At 31.3% G+C, this 24375-nt stretch overlaps 1 protein-coding gene across 1 annotated transcript; it reads right to left on the bottom strand.

Annotated features, from left to right (window-relative positions):
• Positions 1-598: 598 nt before the first annotated feature.
• On the bottom strand, positions 599-5122 carry LOC126773946 (putative polypeptide N-acetylgalactosaminyltransferase 9). The gene is made up of 7 exons (XM_050495207.1): positions 4956-5122; positions 4043-4209; positions 3034-3198; positions 1892-2349; positions 1614-1796; positions 748-858; positions 599-616 (listed from the first exon to the last, which is right to left on the bottom strand). Exons 1-7 carry the CDS (start codon positions 5120-5122, stop codon positions 599-601), a joined length of 1269 nt encoding a protein of 422 aa, XP_050351164.1.
• Between the last annotated feature and the right edge of the window lie 19253 nt (positions 5123-24375).

Below are 24375 nucleotides of genomic sequence, written 5' to 3'. Positions count from 1 at the left end.
CGTAGTGTAATAAGCTCCAAACTTTCTCCTCATAAGGGAGAGAAGGCCTTAGCCCAGCAGTGGGACATTAACAGGCTGTTACTGTGTAGTATTTAGTATGTCATAAAATAGTCAAATATACCGACTAATAAACGCTTATCTTCCTGTAGTTACTTAGTGGTAGAGATTTGTGCAAGCCAGTCTAGGTGGGTGGTGGACCATCCAGATATTCTACCGCTTAATAGTAATGAAGCGTGTGTGAGCTAGTGAAACTATAGCCGCATGGGACATATAGCCACCAAGGTTGGTGACGTATGTATGGTGATGTACGAAACGGTTAATATTTCTGACAATGCCAATATATATGGACAATGATAACCATGTACGACCAGATGGCCCATTTGCTTGTTCGTCTACCTATTTTATAAAAAGAAAAAAAAGGAAGAAAGTTACATCACCGTTATTCTTTGATTTAAGTACAATGGCTGACAAATAAGTAAAACTGATTTATCCTACGGCTGTGTATAGTAATAAAATACAATAGAACTAATTTTTAAACATTTTTATGCTTACTTCAGGTTCATATACCCATACTTGAGTGATAGCGCCATCTTGACAATCAAACAAAGTCACAATACTAAAAAGATAATCCAAACATAAATGGTCAAATCGAATTTTACCATCTTCCGTGTAGAGCCAGAACTAAAAAAAAGTTATTTTATAATATTCCTTCGTTTAAATAAAGAAAGTATATTTGGTTATACAAACCTGATTGCCTCCTTGGTGATGGCAAGGTAAAACGCTTATGGTACCAAGAGAAGACGGTGAAGACGTCGATGAAGAGTCAAGGCAAACTGCTTTGTTACGGATATTGAATATCTGTAGACATGTACATTATACATTAATTATATATATACGTTGAGGATGAAATTTATTTAGCATTTAAAACGATATAGTCGTATAGAGAAATATAAGAAGAAGCATTGTTGCAAAAGTTTGTGGAGCGTGATTTCTCTCATGCAACCTTAAGATATACATAATATATGAGATTCAAAAAACGTTAGTAAGGAGTATAATATATTTTGTTTATATATTTACAGTTACAGTGAGTAAAGTCCTTACTAAAGTTAATTTTCGGTACAATGAAGGTCAAACTGATTTCCTTATCTTTAAATTGTTTTAATAAATAGCTTTTCTTATCTGTCCCGTTGTTTGATACCTTGTGTTACTTATCCATAAATTAAAATAATTATAATTCATAGACACTTATTTATTATTATTATTATATCAAAACCATAGATAAGTTAATATCTGAATAATTAAAATCAAACGTGCAGCTTAACACAAGTTATCAAACAAAGAGACAGATAAGAAAAGCTATTTATTAAAACATAACTTATTGATACAAATATAGATTGCTAATAATAAACAAATGCTCTATTCAATTTTGGTCTTAAAAATGCTACAGAAAAGTTAGCGATATTTATTTATAAGAGTAACTATTTTTAGGTATAAAATTAATGGGAAAAATTGTACAGTAACATAGTGTACTCGCGCATGGTTTCGCGATAATCTTTAAAAAAATCACCGAATGATAAGCTACTTTATCTTGATGTCATCTAATTTAAATATACCTGTCCAAAAGCGGCACTTTTATTATATATTTTCATTTCAGGATACACATTAAGCAGATACCAATCAAAGGATTTGCATTTTAACTTTTCGCGCAATTCTCTTCTCTTGGAAATGTCTCCGTAATCACCTTTCGAATATCCAATTCTTTGATAGTACAAATTTGCATATTCATCGAGCCAAACCTGTTATCAAATTGATAATAAACCAAACAATAGTTTAATGTAACGTACTAAAATGTTCTACAGTAATTGACAAAATATTTATGAAGAATGTTTACCTCTGCCAATCGCACTGAGTTCCTTTTCAAAGATCCTTTTGTAGTATGGTAAGGAAATTTATCACGAAAAATGTGTCCTACGTGAGAACAAGGAATTATCTCTAAGGTACCACCACACATCCACACTTTAAAAGATAACTCTAAATTTTCTCCACCCCATATGTCAAATTCTTCATCATAATATCCCAAGTCTTTAAAGAATTTGCTATCTATAGCAAAAAGACCTCCAGCTATAGTGGGTGTTTTGATTGGCATAAACAAATGTTGTCTTTGCGTTTGAATATCATGCGGTATTGGTCTCCATATAAATTTTAAGTTCCAATTAAACCCACCTATCTGAAGATACTCCGGATCCTGTGGTATATATTGAAATGTTGTTGTATCGATATGATCAATTACTGGACTCACAACCGTTTTTGGATTTTCAGCTATTCGTTCTAAAAGAGGCTCGAACCATCCTGAAAATTATGATAGATATATATTTATTTATTGAATTCTATCATGCCGAACATAAATTAATAATTTATTATAGTTTTATTTAAAATAATTCAACTGGCTCTAAATTACTAAAATTTGATATTATTTGATGAAATAAATGAACTAACAAACTAACTCCTAGGAATAAAGTATAGTGAGTAGTAGTAGTAAAGAGCCAACCGTCAAGGGTTCCACGGTAGTATACGCAATCGATCTCATGATGCCGCCCGAGGAGACCGAAAGGGTATATCCATTCCGTCTCCTTTTTTTGTTTTATAAAGGATATTGCGGTGCACTTGGAGCCGGCGCTCACATACTCCCCCACTTAATGTGGGAGAAACGCGAAAATGTGCTTTTCCAGCGAAAAAAAAACGTTATACGTCTACATTGAAAATGGAATAATAAAAATTAAGCCGACCGACTTTAAAAATAACAAAAATGGACCTAAAAAGTGAAGTAGATAAATTGGGCAATTTTTATGGGTTAGTTTATTTTGTTACAGACTTCAAACATTTACGTAGTACATATAAAACACTTTAATAAATAATGTGACTTACGTTCTCTGTTAGTTGTAGTTGTCGGATTAATTCATTTTTTATATTTTTTATATTTTTATATAGGTAAAAACCTCAATATAAAATATAATTAGTTTATAGTTTTATTACCTTCAGTACACTCACAATGGCTGTCAAGAAATAAGGCGACTGGCGTTAAGACCCGCTTCATTGCTATTATCCGTGCTCGAATGAGTCCTTCTCTTTGTTTTGTACGTATTAAATTAATTTTAGGTATTTTTTTTATGTATTCTTCTAAACGACTTTTGAGATGAGCTGAAATAGAACGATAAAAATATTATTGATTTTTCCATATTTATGTTATTCTTATTTTATTTTAGTATTTGTTATTTATTTTTGTATTAATATACATGCAAGCAGATCATGGTCGGTGTTATATACGGATATAACACCAACCATGTTACGATCTGCTTCAATATAATTACAGACTTATATTAAACAGTCTCTTATTGAAAATAATGTTAAGAAGATAACTCTGCTCCTATGCTTCTTAAATAATGTAACACCACTTTCCTGCACCTGAATTGCACTTAACTCTTTCCAGGCCTGTGATATTTGACATCCTATCGGATTATAAGATTGAAAAAATAAAAAGTATCGTACTCGTGACTGCGCATAGCACATTTTTGTCAGTATTATAATGTCGTGCGCAGTTAGCAGAGAGATTAATCATCTCCCTTTAGAATGGGCGCCGTCCCCAAACGGCAAAGAGGACATAAATTTATCTCACAAAACAACGAATTCATAATGCTAACATAAGCTTATACTTATGTTAGCATTATGAATTCGTACTTTTACTGGTGGTAGGGCTTTGTGCAAGCTCGTCTGGGTAGGTACCACCCACTCATCAGATATTCTACCGCAAAACAGCAATACTTGATATTGTTGTGTTCCGGTTTGAAGGGTGAGTGAGCCAGTGTAATAACAGGCACAAGGGACATAAAATCTTAGTTCCCAAGGTTGGTGGCGCATTGGATATGTAAGCGATGGTTGACATTTCTTACAATGCCAATGTCTAAGAGCGTTGGTGACCACTTACCATCAGGTGGCTCATATGCTCGTCCGCCTTCGTATTCTATAAAAAAAAAAAACTACTTACACATGGTAGAGTAATCATCAACCAGAATGATCTTCGTCAATAGATGCGGCGGCGATCTATTTATTACAGAGTGAATAGTACGTAATAGAGTTGACCAAGCTTCATTATGAAAACAAATTACTACTGTTACTTCCGGTAACCTAATTGATAAATTTCTTTTAAAGCACCTAGAATTAATCAATGTTCCAATTGTCACAAATATAATGAAATTAATTTTCACTCGTGGCATCGCCTGCGTGTGAGGGGCGAAGTCAAGAATTGGACAAGATTAGCCTAGGTCCATCCTTGGGGTTCAAGCTTGCTTTAAGGTTAATATCATAATAATATTTCGACACAAATTAGTTAAATGATTTAGAAAAGACAGATAGACACAATTACTTTCGCATTTATAATAATAGTTTATATAAATTGCTTTTCAATCCACTTTAAGAAGTAACAGGTTTTCAATTTATAAATATTTTCAAATGTGTATTTGAGTTTATCATTTTTATTTATCAACTAATTTTTATGACAATTTTTGCGATGAGTTAAGTATAGCTTAGAGTTTGGTTTCATTTTAGTTTCATTGATATTGGATATTTTTATTTATGCGACAAATCAGACATATATTTGGAAATAAATATTTTTTAGTTTTTTATTGATAGTTCAAATCAAAATAAACTGTTCCTCTATTACCATTTCAAACACAAAAGTACATTCTACAAAATGAATCCTCGAATATACAGTGATGAAATCTAATCTTAAATCGTAATATTTTTTAATTTATATTTATATACAATTTTTTTATCAAATCGGACTAGTAGATTTTGAAATTAGTACGTCTATATTTATATATTAGTATAGATAAATATTAGGTATCAAGCCATTGGTCACCATTTAAACACATCAAAGGTTCATGAAAGGTCCTACCTACCATTCGTTTCTTAAATCCGGCAAAGTACGGTCAACGGGTATCAGATCACTAATGAATTGATTAAATGCATTATCTTCCCATCCTTTCTCAATTAGCATTCGCATTGTGCCTTTGATATTGTCCTTTACATGAACAGCACTCCCGAGCACACCTGGAGTTTCGAACATTTTTATATTAAAGCGCAGGCTGTTATAAAGTTTATTTACTCTAGGCTATATAATATAGCTTTTTGGTGAAAAAAGGACATTTTTATTATTGTATTAAGCAGAGGATAAACTGTCACTTTGCTGCTGCAAATTTTATTAAAATTCATAAAAAGTTTCCGCGTAATAAAACACAATAAAACATATTTTTATTTTAGGAAATACTAATAATACACTATTACGTAATATAGCTCGTAAATATAAAATGTGTTTTATTTTTGTCTACGGTCCTCCTGAAAAAATATCCATAAAGTGTACAATGTATTTTTTTTCATACGATACGTATTCTGCAAAATGAATCCTCTAAATTATAGCGATAAAATTTTAATTATTTGAACAAGTAGTACGTTTGCTACTCTTGAGCTTAAAAATATATTTTCCGCTGCGTTTTAAGCTAAATATACAGCTGCGTACTCGAATATTTTCCTCTTATAACGTTGCTCTAATGATATCTGCATTCCCAGTTATTGGCGTAGCATGAAACTGCAGAAATTCTTTTGGTATAAATATTTATATATTTAATCTTGTTAAGGCTGTTTGTATAAAAGTTCTAACAAGCTCTTTACCTAACGGAAACTCCTTATTCTTTATTGCTGATAACTTATCTTTATATAATGTATGAGAGCTGCCTTCACCCAGAAGTTTCCAAGCTGAAATAATAATAATAACAATTATTATTTTGAAGATTTTTATACATTTCCTATGCATCCTACTTATATAAGATAATTTAAAAAATAACTTGGATGTGACTAATTAATTAAACCGGTCCACGTAAATATATTTATTCGTAGGAGATAGTGTAGGTACTTTTAAAAACAGTTAAATGTCAATGATATAATCTAACATATCATCTCATCAAGAAAGAACGTTTTAAGACTTAGTATTGAAAATAATTCTTGGATATGTCTGCATTAAATCGTGATATAAAATCGTGTGGTTGATTCCGAGGTCTCCCTTTTCTATGCTTTCTTTTGGCACCGATGTTTATAATTTGTGCTATTATGTTAATAAAAGACTATAAACTTAGAGTAAGGAAGTCATTTTTACTTCGGCTCGGTTCAGTTTATAGTAGGATGAAAACGATACACTCTTTCTCTTATACCATGGAAAAAAAAAGTTCCAGGAGTGGAACCGATTATATACTTATATATTTTTTATGTCTGAGAAGGCAAACGGGCAGTAGGCTTACCTGATGGAAAATGACTACCACCGCCTATGGACATCTGCAACACCAGAGGGATTGCATGTGCTTTGTCGGAAAATACATGACTATATACAAGACTATACAGAATACATTATAAATAAGATATGTTTCTAAATTTATTGTATAAAATTAATATGTCTTGGATTTAATTAATCAATTATTAGTTCCTATTTATCTGAACACAAAATTCACTTAGCATATATATATAATTTTTTGTTCTATATAATATGGGTAGATTGACCGACAGATAGATTACGTGATTGTAAGTGATCACCACCGCCAACAGACAGTGGTGACGTAAGTAATATATTTTTTTTTTTATAGAATAGGAAGGTGGACGAGTATATGGGCCACCTGATGGTAAGTGGTCACCAAACGCCCTTAGACATTGGCATTGTAAGAAATGTCAACCATCGCTTATAGCCAATGCGCCACCAACCTTGGGAACTAAGATTTTATGTCCCTTGTGCCTGTAATTACACTGGCTCACTCACCCTTCAAACCGGAACACAACAATATAAAGTATTGCTGTTTTGCGGTAGAATATCTGATAAGTGGGTGGTACCTACCCAGACGAGCTTGCAAAAAGCCCTACCACCAGTATTAACCATTCCATACATCACCAATGCCACCAACATTAGGAAATAAGATGTTATGTCCCTTGTTCATATACTTACATTAACTTACTCACCTTTTTCAATCGGAACACAACAATACTACATATAGTTGTTTAACTGTAGGATATGTGGCGAGTGAGTGGTACCAACCCAGACGGGCTCACACAAAGTCCTACCTAGTATTCATAGTATTAATATCGAATATTATTCTTAATGTTTAAGTAAACGTGTTTATATAAATATGACACTCAAGTGAAGTAAATGAAGTAAGTGACTTACCATTAAATTTCATTGTATTCTTTTTGTTATTACTAATAAAAGGTTGCAAGGCTTTCTCAAATAACTGCGGACTCGTCAGTATCGAATTCGGTTTAAATTCTTTATATATAGCGAATAATATAACTAACCATACTACTGTAAGAGAGAAGAATATTTTCAAACATTTTTTCAGCATTTTTACTATATTAGCGATTTGAAGCAAATATCTCTAAGGTATAATGAAATAATGTTAAATGAAGCGACTGAATGATTTCGAAGAAAATAATGAATGAGTTGCTACTGTTATGACAATAATCCTCATTAAGTGTTCACTGGCATATTCTCGATGAAACGATAGGGTTGTGATTAAATAGCTATCGATATATATTAATATCGATAACAACGATATCTGTACGAAAAAGCCGAGATGGCCTAGTGGTTAGAACGCGTGAATCTTAACCGATGATCGTGGGTTAAAACCCGGGCAGGCACCACTGAATTTTCTTGTGCTTAATTTGTAATTATAATTCATCTCGTGCTTGACGGTGAAAGAAAACATTGTGAGGAAACCTGCATGCGTCTAATTTCATTGCAATTATGTCACATGTGTATTCTACCAACCCGCATTGGAGCAGCGTGGTGGAATAAGCTCTAAACCTTCTCCCCAAAAAGGGAGAGGAGGGCTTAGCCCAGCAGTGGGACATTAACAGGCTGTTACTGTACGATATCTGTCTATTTTCCACATTTATCTGGAATGGATGCCTGTGTTCCATCACATTATCATGACCTAAACACGATTTTTTGAAATATCTTATACTAACATTTAAAAAATAGAAAATATGTTAAAATGATACTCAATTTGAATTATTGTAAATTTAACTAAATAATTATTTTTTAATTCATTCATCATTCATAATTTAGAAACTGACATATAATGTTTTATAATGGTTATAGAATAATATTCGGTTTTGGTTTAAATTTGTGCCTGTTTTTTTATAATATGATGTTTGATTAAGATCGTAGTTACATATTTAAAAAAAAATTACTAAAACACGAATAAGTCTCCGTCCATCAATTCAGGGAAAAAATGTGTTGTTATAATGGAGCGTTCTTCGACAATAACCTTTCTTTGGTTACATTTTGTGATCGTGGGAAAAATAATCACATAAGTAAGATATTTGAGCCTACAGAAAAATTAAGATTTTACTTGGAGGTAAGATTTTGTGGTATGTAGGTACCATCCACTCACACTTTCGACCGCCAAACAGCAATACTTTGTATTGTTATATCTTGAAGAGTGAGTGAAATAGAAAACATTACAAGGCACTCATAGACATAACATCTTATTTATCAAGGATGGTGGTCGGTGGTGACGATGATGAAAGCTAATATTTGGTGAAAACTTACCATCAGGTCAGTCAATCTATTTAAATTAAAACAATGTTAAGTTATATTGTTTTGTTACAGGATTTTTAAAATAAAACATGGAAAACAGATAAATTGTTAAAGGAAATTTGTACCCAAAAATATTTTACTTAATTAATGAAATTAAATGTGAATTTGGTCGCATTTCAGTTTTTCAAGAACGCTAATGATCTTCATTGTGGAGTTCCGGGTTATTTTTTACCACTCGTTGCTAATTAAGGGTGGAGAAACGTGAAAATAATTTCGTGCAAAATGCACAAGAATCGTACTTGCTGAGTGGACTCTTGCCATTAGTTCTATTAGTTCAGTGTAATAGAATATAATTAATTAACATTCTGCAATAACTATTTAAGTTAATATTATATTTAAGATAAATATTAATATTTTATGCTTTTTGGTTGTTTTTTTCATACAATATCAAATTCCATACAATATTCTTTTTGGGATTCTTTCATCAAATTAAAAAGTTAACACATTCTAGTTTAAATATTATTAAGGCTGTTCAATAAATATAATCATAGTTTTTAAGTACCTAATGTGTAAAGTCATAAATTATTATAAGTGACAGAAATTTGTGAATTATTGGTATATATATTTTTGTTGCAATTTGTTATTTATATTTTTCTTTTATTTTTATGCTATAATATGTATATTCCCTTAATGTACCAATTGTACCAATTGTATGTAATTTTGGTACCAATTTTTGTCTTTATTTTGTCAACTCTTTACTTTCAAGAATTTGTGTGTACTTTGTTGGTGATAAACAAATAAAAGTAAATAAAAAAAATCATAAATGATCGTGAGAAGTCCTAGCAAAAAAATACTTCTCATCGTTCTTATTTTATGACCAGATATTTTAACATTATTTTTTTTACTGAGGTTGAATTTTTTTATAGGTAGGCGGATGAGCATATGGGTCACCTAAAGGTAAGTGGTCACCAGCGTCCATAGACGTTGGCATTGTAAGAAATGTCAATGCTATCAACCTTGGAAACTAAGATGTTATGTCCCTTGTGCCTGTAATTACACTGGCTTACTTATCCTTCAAACTGGAACACAACAATACCAAGTACTGTTGTTTTGCGGTAGAATATCTGAGTGGGTGGTACCTACCCAGATGAGTTTGCACAAAGCCCTACTACCAGTAAATATATGAACTCCTATTGTATCTACCAATATACATATGAATATAGATATATTATATAAATAATTTTTATTCCTGTACTAAATTTTGCAACAATACAGATTTGACGGTACAAGCCACAGCTGTCGGTAAATGATGATCGCAGTTAGCGCAAAATAAAGACATCGCGTCGGCTAGTTGCCATTCGCAGTCGGCTAACGACCGCGTCGTTAATCATACAAATACTGCCTGTCGCTCACTTGACTTGGCAAACAAAACCAAGTTATTGTACAGTCAGCGAAATGCTTGACCGTTTTAAGTATAAAGCTTATTATAATCTGTTTTTACTTTAAGAATAAGGTAATTGCGGTGGAAGGGCTTTGAATAGGCCCGTTTGCTATAATAATCGATTATTTCACCGCCATGTTTCTGGTATTGTTGTGTTTCGGTTTTAATGCTGAGTGCGTAATTATAAAATTAACATCAAATATTACATGTTAACAATAATTTTTTTATTGCAATAACATATATTAGCAACCTCTTGTCATAATAAAATTAAAACCAACTTCAAATCTCAATTAATGGCGTCAAGTAAGGGCTTTTACTTTACATGTATTTTTGAAGATATGTATATATTTTTAATAAGAAAACATGATATTTTCTTAAAACTAACCGATCACCGATCGAAATACGACAATAGCCATTATTAAAAATTTTAGGAAAACATACATGAATTTGCATGTTACAAATATTTTTGTTCTACACATATTTCCATTTTATTCATTGATAGCAATTGAGCTTTTCAGCTACCAAACGAAAAAAAATCGTCGAAACAGAGGAGAAAAATGCACTGAACCGTTTTGGTATTGTCCATTTATGAATAGTAAATAACAAAATTATAATTTTGACGGCAGTCAAACATTGATAATGATATAATTTAAGACTATAATCAATTTTTCTGCTAACAGTACTTCCTTTACGAAACTAGACAACGATCGTAAAGTAACTGACATTCTCTAGACAGTTTCTATTAAATTTACAATAAACTACCATTAAACAAACTCATCAAGTACACAATAAAGAAAAACTTACGGTTATTATTAATAACGAAAAGTATATCATGAATAATCATTAACTTATAATTTATTTTTCATACATCAGTACGCTGACATGCTACAGTTGTATAGGCTTACAATATAGTAAGCTAAAAAAAACATGACCACCGTTTTTCTGTTGTTTATTTTTGGAAGGTAAGCGAGGAAATGGGCGAACTAATGATAAGTAGTCACCATCGCTTATAAACATTGACACTATAAAACACTCCTTAAATGTGCCGCTTACCATAGAGTTGCGACCTTTTAGTCAGGACACTAGGTAACACTCCTTCAAACAGCGATACAGATGGATATTTAGTACACAAATGTACCATTTCTGGGTCAAGGAAATAATCAGGTCTGACCGTATTTCTACTACCAAACAAAATATATATTAAATATTAAATAAATCTGTAAAACTCAACGGTGGATTTTATTGCTTGGTTGAAATCCTAGTGATCTATCTAAACTAGAAGAGAGGTAAATAGAATATCATTAGGTATACCATACTTCCAACTACTTAGGTTCTTGTTATAACTAAAGTGTTCTTAGGCAGTGTTCACATCGGAACAAGACACGACGCGTTCATATTTCTTTATGAAAAGGTAAATTATGGTACCACTCCTTTAACACGCCCTAAAAGCTTTGTATTGGTTGCTAAAACCTTAATGTGTACTTTACATTTGTAAGCTAAGTAAGAAAGGTATACTGTACATGAATATGGTTTTGATTTGACTATTTTTATTAAAATGTAAGAAAATCAGCAAGACTATAAATTATAATTTTAAGTAGGGTTAAGGACTTAAAAGGGCCGTGTGAATTGATTTGTCTGGCAGTTCGTCTAGTGCATTGGTAGCGAAATCAAACTTACGATCATACTATTATAATGTTTACTGTGTTAATGTATGTGATTTACATAAAATAAATATACTTAATGATGTGTATGTTTTGTTTTATTTAAAAAAAGAATTGTAGATGTTAAAACATTTAACTTGTAACTTAGATCAAATTATTAATTCATTTGATTAACAATAAGTCAAATCATAATCAAATATTTTATTTTAAAAGTATTGTTTTCTACCCTTGACGAGGCTATGAGACAAATTCGATGGAACATTGTTTTTTTTTGTATCAAAACTAAATAAAAAAATATTTTTTTGAAACAGTCTCGAGGCGATTGTTATATTTTCAAGTTATAGGTATATTCTACTATTAATATTAAGTAGCTGGAGAAGTATGTTTGACAATTTTAATCTTAAAAACTACCAATTATTCTGTATGAGAAAATTGCACTTGAAACCTTATTAATTCAAGAAAGATGAAAGCCAAATAGCTTCACGCTACGATGAAGGAGTGGTGCAGTTACCATCAACGTGAACCAAACTTGATAACGGTAATAGCATTTTGTTAAGGACATTTCTCTTAGTTATATATGCATCGTGTATATGAAACAGACATGATCTTAGTTCAGAGCGAGTGAAGCACGACTCATTTATATACTCTAGTATTAAGAAATAATAATAATATCCTGGGACATTTTTCACACACGGCCATCTGATCCCAAATTAAGCTTGTACAAAATTGTGCTATGGAAACCAGACAACTGATATACTACATATACTACTTTTCTTTTGTAAATAATTATTTATATAGATAATTACACCCAAACTCAGGACAAACATACATGTTCATGCACACAAATGTCTGTCCTGGTGGGAATCGAACCCACAACCTTCGGCGTGAAAGGCAAGTATCTACCAACCACGCCAACCGGCTCAATAAAATTATATAGTAGAAATGCCCCAGTGGCTACAACCAAAGATTGCGGAATCTAACCAAGATAAGTACCACTGAGTTATTGCAATCGGTGTTGAAGAAAAACGTCATGAGAAAATCAACCTACATATGTCAGACACAATTCTGCTACATGACTAGGTATCTACCAGCATAAGCAGTGCGGTGGAATACACTCCAAAAACCTTCTATTAAAGAGAAACAGTGAGGCATTTACAGGTTTTTATTCAATTGTTTAATTTGATTTCAACCTTTTCCCTATACAAATATAAACTGTTACGCTCAGATCATTAAAAACTTTTCAAAATAGTGACTGAGTATTGTGTACTGAATCGCATTCTCATTAAAATTATTTCATAAAAGGAAAATGATCATTATCGTGAATAATAAGAATTTATACGAGTACGAATGATTTGAGATGTGAAGACCCAGTAGTTTCGATCTTAATTAGTTTTTGTAGGCTGTAAAATATTTCTTTAGACTATTTCGCTTATTCGATTATTGCAAGGCTTATTCTTAAAGCATGTTTTGAATATTTGGATATATTTGAAATTTCTTTTTTCAAGATTTGGTCGTAATCTATATCAAAACTAAAGTACTTAAACAAACACTATAAAATAATGTATTTTTTACATATGTATGCCATTCATTATGTATGTATTTCTATAATAATACTTCGTAAAATGTTATTTCAGTTCATTAAACATTAAAAAAAAAATTTCAATAAAAATAAAGTGGATTACGATGTTTCTAAAAAAACAAAACTATTTATTATGTATTATAAAACTATTATTAATTATACTTTTCTTAAACGTCAAGCTTTTTTTTTTTTTTTTTTTATATTCGCCGGGAGGGCAAATGACTCTACTCCACCTGATGGTAAGTGGTAGTAGAGTCCAAACGCAACGACGGCCAGTACAGACGGGAAAAACGTTCTGCACTAGCCGCCTTCGCCTTGCCGGCCCGCAAGATGCCTCTTCACGCCTCGTTTGAAGGAACCCGGGTTGTAAGAGGAGGGGAACACGTGAGCTGGTAAGGAATTCCATTTTTTGGAAGTGCGACAAAGAAAGGAGTTGCCAAATTTCTTTGTTCGCGATGGAATTGATGTCACAGTTAGGCGGTGACATCGAGAACAAGCTCGCGTGGACTTAAGAAGGAAGGGGGAAACAGGAATTAGAGAGAATAATTCCTCAGAGCACTCGCCGTGATACAGTCGATAGAAAGCACTCAGCGCTGCTTTCTCACGACGCAATTGTAAAGGTTCAAGGGTGTTTGTGACCTTTACGTCGCCAATAATGCGTACGGCACGTCGCTACAACCGGTCTAAGTAAAATTACTTAACATTTGCAAAATTTAGGCTTAAGAGTCAGTGGGTTGAAGGTTATATGAAGAGATGGTCTAGTGAAACGAAAACGCAGACCACTCAAGGTCGCTAAGATTGCTAAATTTGAATCAGACTAGGCTACTAACTTTTCATGAGCTGAATGTATTTATATTTCACCTCGAGCTCAGCTGTGAAGTATTGCAAGAAAACCTTCACATATCGCAAGAATTTCTGACTCAGGTATATCCAGTAATAGGCTATGAATGAGCTTGAAATAAGCTTAATTTTTTTTAAAGGGTGAGTATACTTTAAATGTTTGAATATTGACAAACCTCTTACCTTCTATATTAGAAATTATTATAAAAAAATAGTATTTCCAATGTAATCTATTTTTTCGAACATAATTCTAGTTATTTTTAAGCTAGTTCCTTTAACTCATTCTAAATCAAAATGACACATAACGGATGTTATCACGTAAATCAGCGGCTATTGTTCGCGACAAAGCCTCTGAAACAAGTTTCAGGAAGTGTGTTTTCCTTCAGGAAATTACTTGCACGGAACTATTCTATAGAAATGTAAACATATTACCGCTTAAAAAGTCTATTACGTGGGACACACACGATATATAGTTTTAATATTTTCTTTTAAAACAACAAAAAGTGTTAACAATTACAATATGAACTTAGCATAACACTATTAGAAATAATACTATTTATATATATGTTTTGAAGTAAAACTTGCTTGGATGGTTTTATTTACCTAGCATCTGACCCCCCCCCCCTCCTTGAGCTGGAACCGTGGGCTGAAACTAGTATTTTAAAAACGTGCATAAATCAATTATCGAATGTACAATGACATATAATTCTTACACACAATGTTAACTATGGTTAATGCTATAATTAAGTCATAATTAAAGTTGTCTCGTTATTGAAACTCTTGAAGTTTTGGGATCATATAATCTAGCGTCATCTAAAACTCGCTTAGTATTCCGCGTCACACTCCCATCGATCCACGGATTAGGAAGTAATATTAGTCTAATTATATATTATGTTTACGGCGCAGTAAAGCTGGTCTATAAGAACAAGTTGGAAACTCTCTTGAAAATTCAATCCTGAAATGACAGAAAGTGTTAAGCGAAATTGACTATTATATAATAATTATAACTTTTAAAGGATACACGCATCAATTTTAGTTTTATTTTAAATAGGTAGGTAAACTGATAAACGGGTCACCTGGTATGTGGTCATTACAGCTCATAGATATTGGCTCTCTAAGCAATATTAACTGTCCCTTACATTACCAATGCGACACCAACTTTGGGAGCTAATATTATGAACACTGGCTCATTTACCTTTCAAACCGGAACACAATGCTAAGTATTGCATTGCTTAGTGTTATACTATGTGATGAGCGATTGGTAGACCAAGTAAATAACATTATGAGTCGGTTTTCAAAAAAATTTAAGAGTGAGATCCGAAGTGAATTCGGCTGTTGTTGGGAAATTAATCATTTCAATAACTATATTTGCAGTACATACTTATATTACTTAGTTAACCTCCAAATTAAATTTTTAAACATGAAAAAAATAATATTTTTTTTACTTTTGTGTCGTTTTAATTACAAAAGTTTCTATTATCGTTGTAAAGTCGATTGTTTTATTTGTAAGTTTGTCTTTATATTCACTTCAATCAAGAGAAATAATTTATTTTAATAGATATTTATTTAATTGTAATTTAAAATAAAATAAACTCTATACAGCAAATTCTTATTATTTATCAAACCATTTTGTATAATGAGAACTATAGAAGATAGATGGTAGATTTCACCCAACATATTGGAGGGTTGGAGAGAAATGGGTTCGGCATCGCGTTCTGAAAACTGCGCCCTATAATTTGCATCAACAGAACATTACCGCCCGTATTGCGTTACGTCAAGGACGAAAATCCTTTAACTTTGGCCTTAGACATAAACTGGTAAGCGTAAATTGGAGAAAGGTTAACAAATATGTTATAGGCGTGAGCTATTTATGATTAAACTAAAGGTTTTTACACCAAGGGTTTTAATAATATGTGGTCGAGAGTTTAGTTAAAAAAATGCATTTATATCACCATATTAAACATAGCCGAGATGGTTCAGTGACTAGAAAACCCGAAACTTAGCCGAAGATTACTGATTTGTACAAGCTAGTACCATTAAGTCTTAATGTGTTTAATTGGTATATATGAAAGCATCGCGAGGAAGCTTGCATGTGCAGGATAACATTTTGTCACATGTGCCAACCTGCATTGGAGAATCGTCGAAGCTCGTCGAACTCCAAAATCTCTCCAACTCCTCTTTTGGAAGTCTTTTCTTAAATAACATTACAAAAATACATTAAATAGGAAATAGTAAGAATTCACTCTTTTCAAAATCTAAAAAATTAAAATCTAAAACAGACTGAAATAAACAATCAAAAAAAAAAATGTGTTATTTATTAATTTATTTTAAAGTCATTGGTAAATTTTAATTTGAATTTTATGTTATTGAACACCAGCTGCCTGTCCCGACTTTGTACGGATAAACTTGAAATTTCAAAAAATAACGTAGCTGATTGATATACTTTATAAAATAAAATTACGTATTTCAATCATAATAATGATATTGTTAGGAATGTCTTCCGACAGGCGTGGCCTGGCGGCGCGACTTGATCACGTGATGATCATGATAGTGGTGACTGGCCCTGCCGAGCTCATCGGCCGGCCAGCCTGGCTTTAAGACACTTCTGCTTGGACTCTCGGTTGTGGCGGATATCTCATAAATAATATTTCAGTTGCTCAGTTTTGATTCGATTGTTCTATTTGTGTGTGTAAATTGTACGTGTCGATCTGCGTTTACTTTATTGTTGTATAGTTGTATTGATTTACCTCTTTTTAAAAAGCTATTCTATCTTGATTGATATCTAATAATATATTAATATGTATACGTAAATAATATATGTTAAGCTGATGTAAATTACAAAACAATGTTAACAATGTACAATTTGTTAATTAATTATGAAACTCTAATTATGTTATTTTGTAAACTAACTAACCATACAAATAACACGAGCAATAGTAGCGCTCTTGAATTTATCAGCTTATATTTATTTAAACCTCCTTGAAAATGTATTTCTTCTTATAAATATTTTTCATTTCATCACAAGTATTAAAATAGTTCAAAATTATGGCCAAATAAATTTATATAATACCTTTTATTATGTGGAAATCTAATTGCTTAGTTCGTTTTCGTTCGCTTTTACGTCTCAGATTCCAACTTCCGGGGTTGAATGAAGTCCAGAATACATCTAGTTTTTTTTTTCGATTATTTTGTGATTATTTATTTGTTTTTATTTTTAGTTGCAGCTAAGAGATGGACAATGTTACACGAAGTAGATGGTGCGGTACCAGTATGAATGTTCTTTATCAGATCGTGTCACATTACCGTCCAATGGACTTTGAGGATAAAGTAAAAGAGATTGTATCTGTGTTTGCACGCTAATATGTATGCTGTACTGCACACTTCTGCACAGTTGAATAGTTTAGTCCTTAAGTTCTTAGCTACCATGTTCGAAATCATTAGGAGTACATTAAAATCATCATTATATTATAGTTTTAGGAATATCTTCCGAAGGGGCGTGGCGTAGCGGCTCGACTTCATCACGTGATGGTCGTCGTGGTGGGGACTGGCCCTGCCGAGCTCTTCGGACGGCCAGGCTGGCGTTCCACACTTTTACTTGGACTCTCGGTGGTGGTCATAAATAATATTTCAGTTGTTCAGTTTTGATTCCTTTGTTCTATTTTTGTGTGTAAATTGTACGTGTCGTTATATGTTTACTATATTGTTGTATGGTTGCTTTGATTTATCTTTTTAAAAAAACAATTACTATCCTGATTCCTAAAAATAGTGTTTTCAATTCAACAAGTGTATCAGGATGATTATAGCAAGTCTCCTTAATAAAATTCTAACACTGACTGTCAAATAGACAAAAAACGCATACCTAGAAACGGTGACACGAGCGGTATGAAATTTTTCATAAAGGATTTTCATTTAAAGTGTAGAAAAGGAAGGATTTTTAGAAATTCTTAAAAAAGGGTTAAAATGTATATAGGTACGAAAAAGAATTACGTCATTTTTGCATTTAGAAATATGGAAATGATAACATTAATTCCAAACAAAATCTATTTTTAATAGAAGTCGGATGTATCAGCGTATTTCTTCTTCCATCAAGCTTGTTAAAAAGGGGAAACGTGGAAATTGCGTGGTGTCCCTAGTCTTTATTTGTTTATTCGATAGTAATTCCAACTAATTTTTAAAAAGGGTAAAAAACGGCTACCCAAAATCTCTGACTTTTGAAGAAAGTTAGATTATTCGTAAGATGTTGCCGAAATGCCGGAAAATCCCAACGGGTATCAGGGAAAAATTGAATGAAAATCTATTTGCCGTTGTTTTATTCCTGAGAACAAATAACCATCACCATTACACAGAAATTTGATTCAAATTTTTTCTTAACTTAGAATATGTTTTTATTTACATTCATCAATTATACATACTGTAGATAAAGGCAAAATTAAAATCTACTAAATAATTAAGAAAGCAATAGATATAAATTCATAATATTAAATGTCATTTTCAGTTCAAATTTCAAATTGAAGATATGAAGTATTTCCATCATTTATCGGCGTAAATAAGTATTTAAAAGCCTAAAACAAACATCAAGTTGCCTTAGCTTTATTTATAAACGTTAACTTTATTTATATACAATATCAATAATTATAATATAATATAAATCTTAATATTTGTAATAGATATTTCTTGTTATATTTTTGTTGTAACAATTCCATATAAAAATTTACTTAGAATGCACAACTGAAACTCATTATATTTAAATAAGAATTACTCATCTACACAGAATGTATTAAACTATAACTAACACTTATAATATTATGTAGATAATATATACTACTAGTACAACATTATAAAGAAGAATTTCTAAATTTAAAAAAAAATCTTGGTATAAAAAAGTTGGCACCTGTTATTTTAATCAGTTAAATACTAAGCTATACTACGAAGCGTCCTCGCTTTGTAGTTTAGAACTGGGATTGCGACCAGAATTAAGCGTACGAAAAACACAAGAAAAAATTATAGGCTCAAAAGTTAAAAATATTAAAAAGCATCAAACATACTATTCCGTTTTCTTTTAAAGTGTATTTAATAGAGAATTTGCATTAAGCTTATTGATGTAAAATATTTATTAATGTTTGAACAATAGCCAATAAAGTTTAGATCATAAGTCAAATGTTACACGTCGTTTTTCAATCGCGTCAGGTCGATCGATGGAATCAACAAAATGGTTAATTTATCATGTAACAACTGTGCCGCGTTTTTAGCTTAAGCCAATAAACTATCAGCAAAATATTATGTTTAGTAACGATGGCCCGTTGCAAAAAGTACAGGTCTTAAAAATTGATTATGTTATATCCGATAAGCGCAAATTCCCCGGGTCTTATTTGTATTTATATTCTGTCGATAAAAGAAAATATTATATGTTTTATCATGTATTTAAAAAAATACTAAGACTTATATGTCAGTCAGATAAAAAAGGCATTGAAGGAAACTTAAGTTCTATGAGAAAGAGAAATGATAAGATTTTTTTGTAATGTATTCAGTATTAAACAATTTATTGGAATCCTGATCGCTAAACTAGGAAAATCTGCTATAGTAGCCAATTCCTTCCCAAACAGGAATTCATTATATATGAGGTATACTAGAGCATTATAACAAATTAATATTTTAATAATATTTAATGAATTGAAAAACAATCTATGGTTTCAGAAAAACTTACTCACCATTAACATAACAAAAACAAATTATATAATATTTAGCTCCAAAAATAAAAAAAAATTGATAACCATATGCCTTTATGGATCTATAATAAACCATTAACGAGAGTTTATTCAGAAAAGTATTTGGGATTACATATAAGATAACCGCCTTTCATGGGACATACATATAAATAAATTATGTTCAAAAATATCAAATTTTCGATTTCGATTATCGAATTCGATGTTTTCCGAAATCTGTTGGATATCTTATATATAATTCAATGGTAAAAACTCACCTTGAATATTTGATTGTTATTTAGGAAACTTCTGCAAGTACTAACTTTAAAAAATTACAAATAAAACAAAACAAAATCATAAAACTACTTTTTCACTATAATTATCTATGTCCTACAGAAAAATTGTATAACGAAACAGGGTTGATGGCAGTGTCCCAAATATATAAATGTTACACGTGTCTATTAGTGCAAAATATTTTGAACAAAAACATAAACACAAAACTATCGTTCACAAAAGTAGGACTAACACAGAAACGGATAACTAAACGGATGAATAATATAAGTCTCATACGACCAAGAACCAACTACGGTAGAAAAAGCATATTGTATGAAAGAGCACGATTATACAACGAACTGCCGAATAGCATTAAAGATATTCAGTCTTTAACTTTATACAAAAAACCCTAAAACACATCTTAAAACAGTTCTCTAGGCCCTGAAGTATTTGCATTTGTTATAAAATTGTTTTAAGAGTTTAATTTAATATTATCAATGACTAATTTTTTATATTTTTATTTGATTGTTGTATTTTTCTTACAAAATTTTTATGTGTAAATTAGTTAAAGAAAATAATATCAATTGCTATCCAATTGTTATAACACAAATATTATAACGATACGTAATATTGAATCTTGTTTTGTCATACCCACATTATTTTAAGTGAAGTCTAATTTGTTGTTTTTTATTTTTGTGTACCGTCCGTATGTTGTATAAAAAATATTTAAGTATGTTAATCTTATTTTCTCAAATATTTAAAGTGAATTGTATTCTTTTTTTTTGGGAAATAAATTCTTAAACCATAATAGTGTTTAGTTAAGATGATAATCCATAATTAAATAAACATCAAATGTACTAAGCTGAAGGTTCAACTACAGTTTTGGTTACTGTTGTACAGTATAAACAGTGAATTGAAGTATTATTTGTAATTTCAGGGTAACAAATAGCAAACGTAATAATGTGTTATAATGTCTGACGATAAAAAGACATTCCGTTCTGTTATGTAATGGTGAGCCGTCATTTGCACAATAGATTCATTGCTTTCGTATTTGCTATAACAAAATACTCATGTCAAAATAAATTACGTAATGTTCCGCAAATTCCTTTCAAAGAAAAATCAAAAGCAATGGGTTGTGATAGTAAAAAATAAATCTGAAGCTAGAATATATTCGACGAAAAACGAATGCCTTCGTTACATTGATTTATATGTTTTGTTCATCGGAAATATTACTTTTTACATTTTGTAAGAAAGTGTTATTTCAGAAGACTAACATGTATTTTATATTTTTGAGACATTAATCAAAGAATGACTTTTTTACAATACAAAACCTTTATGTATCAGATGAAAATACACCAAGCCGCATTAGAACAGCACGGTGGAAAAAGCTCCAAACTTTCACCTTAATGAATGTGGAGGCCTTAGCAGGCTGTTACTTTGTTTTTTATTTTATAACATTAATCAATAGTTAAAACCATTACTTATAAGGAGCCTTATAAAAGTAGTCATATAAAACAATACATAAGAAACCTTTATGGAAATATAATTTAAGGGTAAAAATAAAAAGGCCCTTGCCTTTTAGCTTGAATTTTGGTCACGAACCGTTTGGGAATCATCAATTTCCTGGGTCACAAGTATCCCGCTGCGTCGTATATCTTTTTAAAATTAAATGTATACAATATTCATATGACCCTGGCTACAAATAATTAAAAAAAAACCAGTAGTGTTCAAGTGCAAACAAACAGACATTGTCGGATTATTATTCCGATTTAATTATTATATTTTTGCAATGTTGCATTTAGCATACTTACTTTACTTTTTAAAAATATTATTCAGCAGTTGTTTAGTTAAACACTGATTTATATTTTTCTATCATCATTGATTTAACATTCGAATGAAGAAGATACCTCATTTATAATTAATAACCGCCTAAATTTTAAATTTTAATTTACCACGTGGAAGAACGCCCATGCGATAGACCGACCAAATTAAAACAACTGTTAGCGGTCCTTAGCATGAATGCACCAGGCTCACCGCTATTAGGACATATGGCGAAGGCTCGTGAGGCGAATAACATCTGCATCGAACAATTAATAATACTTCATGGCTACCACGATCACTCTGGCAAGTGTCACGACGAAAAAGAAGAAATTTTAAAGGTAAATCCTTATATTTTTAGTTTTCAGTATACAAATTATTATAAATTGTATTGGCAGCGTTTGCCCAAGTACGGACTAAAAATCATAAGCTGAGTTCACGACCTACTCGCCACATTTTTTTTAATTCATGTACTAAGATAGTTTTCTAAATTGTTCATATATATTAACAGTTCTAACATCTTTATTAAATATGGTTGTCTGTTATTCTAAGAATAAAATTACGTTTTATGTAACAAATGATAATAAGCGCACCGCGCTTCTCCAGCGTGGCCACGCCAACGGCATTATGTCTACATGATCAATGTCACAAAATATACCGAGCGGACGAAGCGCAATGTACTAACGGTGACAATGTTCGACACGGTAAAATATATATTTTATTTGCCGAGCTATTTTATAAGAAGATTCGAGTTATTACCTGAATCTCAAAGCAGAACATATTTAATGTCAGAAAATGTACGGAATATTTACGGTTTTGATGTGCGTGTCCTTTAAATGTTTACAAAAGACAACGTCATGCGTCATTGACTATAAAAATTGATTTATTTAAATTATTATAAGAATAATATCTCATCCATTTGGGTGAGTAAACACAAGAATTGTAATGCTAAAATTAATTTGCGTCTTGACCTCGGGATTAATAATATAATGAAAAGTAATTATTGTAACAAATCTTACTACTTAAATAAAGTGTACTGTGGATAATTATGAATCCATATTACTCTCGTAAAGTTAATTTGTACCGCAATTTTGTTTTAAACATAAACTTTATAAAACATTCATAGAAAAATCAACATCGAGAAGAAAGGGTATTTTCATAATATAAGGAAAATAGGTGGAATGCTATTTATTCTATTTTCAATGAAATTGGTTCCAGTTATAAGAATAGAATATTTTGTAATGTGCTTAAATCAGTACGACTTACTTCTTTATGAATTCAATTATTATAAATAGTCCGTTTTACGTATATTTTTCAATTGTATTCATTTTATAGTCGCATTTATTAATTGTATTTAATAATTTTATAAGTTATACTATTTACATTGTATTTTTCTTTTAAAATAAAATATCCTCCAGACCGAGTTCGGCCACGGCGGCCAATCTGAAGAGATATATTATAGTGCACAATTGTGTGTGCAAGCACAGGTGCACTCTCTATTCTCTAACTCTCATAATTTGGTAGGACGGCAATCCGACATGACCGGAAAGAGTTGAGGCGCAGGACCAACTGACAGAAAAACCCAATAATTTTTTATTGGTCCGACCTGGGACTTGAACCAAGGACCTCCGGGTCTGCGGCCTTACATCAAGCCACTAACGAGGCAGTCAAAAACATATATTTCGTATTAATGCAATAACAAAATCCGGTATAGCACCTTTGAAGTTTCATGTGATAAATTCGTGTTTATCATATAAAAAAAAACATTATATAGATATGCTGTATTTCAATTGTAAACAAAATTTTATACACAAAAAATGTTCTTCCCAAAAATTATATAAATTATTTATTTATTCGAAATTAAATTATATGCAACATATTCGCGCCAGACTTCGACAGATTCGACCAGTTAGTTATTTTTAATATATAAAACGGTTCAAATAAATTCAATATTCGTAAATTATTTTGGAAATATTGTAACTGAAAACCAATAAAGCTTTTGTAATGCGAGAATAAAAGGATCAGATGAAATTCTTCATAAGAATTACATTAAGTTCAGTGGATATGAGAAGCGCATGGTCATCCATACTAATGTTAGATGGGCCGAATAGCCTTGTCCCCTTCACATTATTATGCGCATCCACTAAATTTTTCTTAAGTGTACAACTGTCCGTTCAGTTACAAATAATGGATAACTTTGTTACATTATGCTCGGAGGATTTTAAAATTGTTACTGTTTATACGGTGTGGTAGTGTGTGTGTGTTCAGGTGTGTGAGTATGTGTCTGTGTGTTTTCGAGTGTGACAATATTTGTTATGTTATTAAAAATAGTACTTTTTGTATTATTATATTCTATAATGATATATAATTAATCTTTTAAAAAGAAACCCTTCATATACAGACGCGAACTTAATACATTAAAATATGGC

This window comes from Nymphalis io, chromosome 15 (assembly GCF_905147045.1).
Source record: "Nymphalis io chromosome 15, ilAglIoxx1.1, whole genome shotgun sequence".
NCBI classification, from domain to species: domain Eukaryota; kingdom Metazoa; phylum Arthropoda; class Insecta; order Lepidoptera; family Nymphalidae; genus Nymphalis; species Nymphalis io.
This window is presented reverse-complemented; position numbering and strand designations above follow the sequence as displayed.

Excerpts from the sequence above, each read along its gene's own strand:
- LOC126773946 (XM_050495207.1), bottom strand. The coding sequence starts at position 5,122 with ATGTTCGAAACTCCAGGTGTGCTCGGGAGTGCTGTTCATGTAAAGGAC. Across the intron at positions 3,199-4,042 it reads TGATGATTACTCTACCATGT|CTCATCTCAAAAGTCGTTTA; the intron begins GTAAGTAGTTTT and ends GTTCTATTTCAG. Across the intron at positions 859-1,613 it reads AAAGTGCCGCTTTTGGACAG|ATATTCAATATCCGTAACAA; the intron begins GTATATTTAAAT and ends ACATGTCTACAG.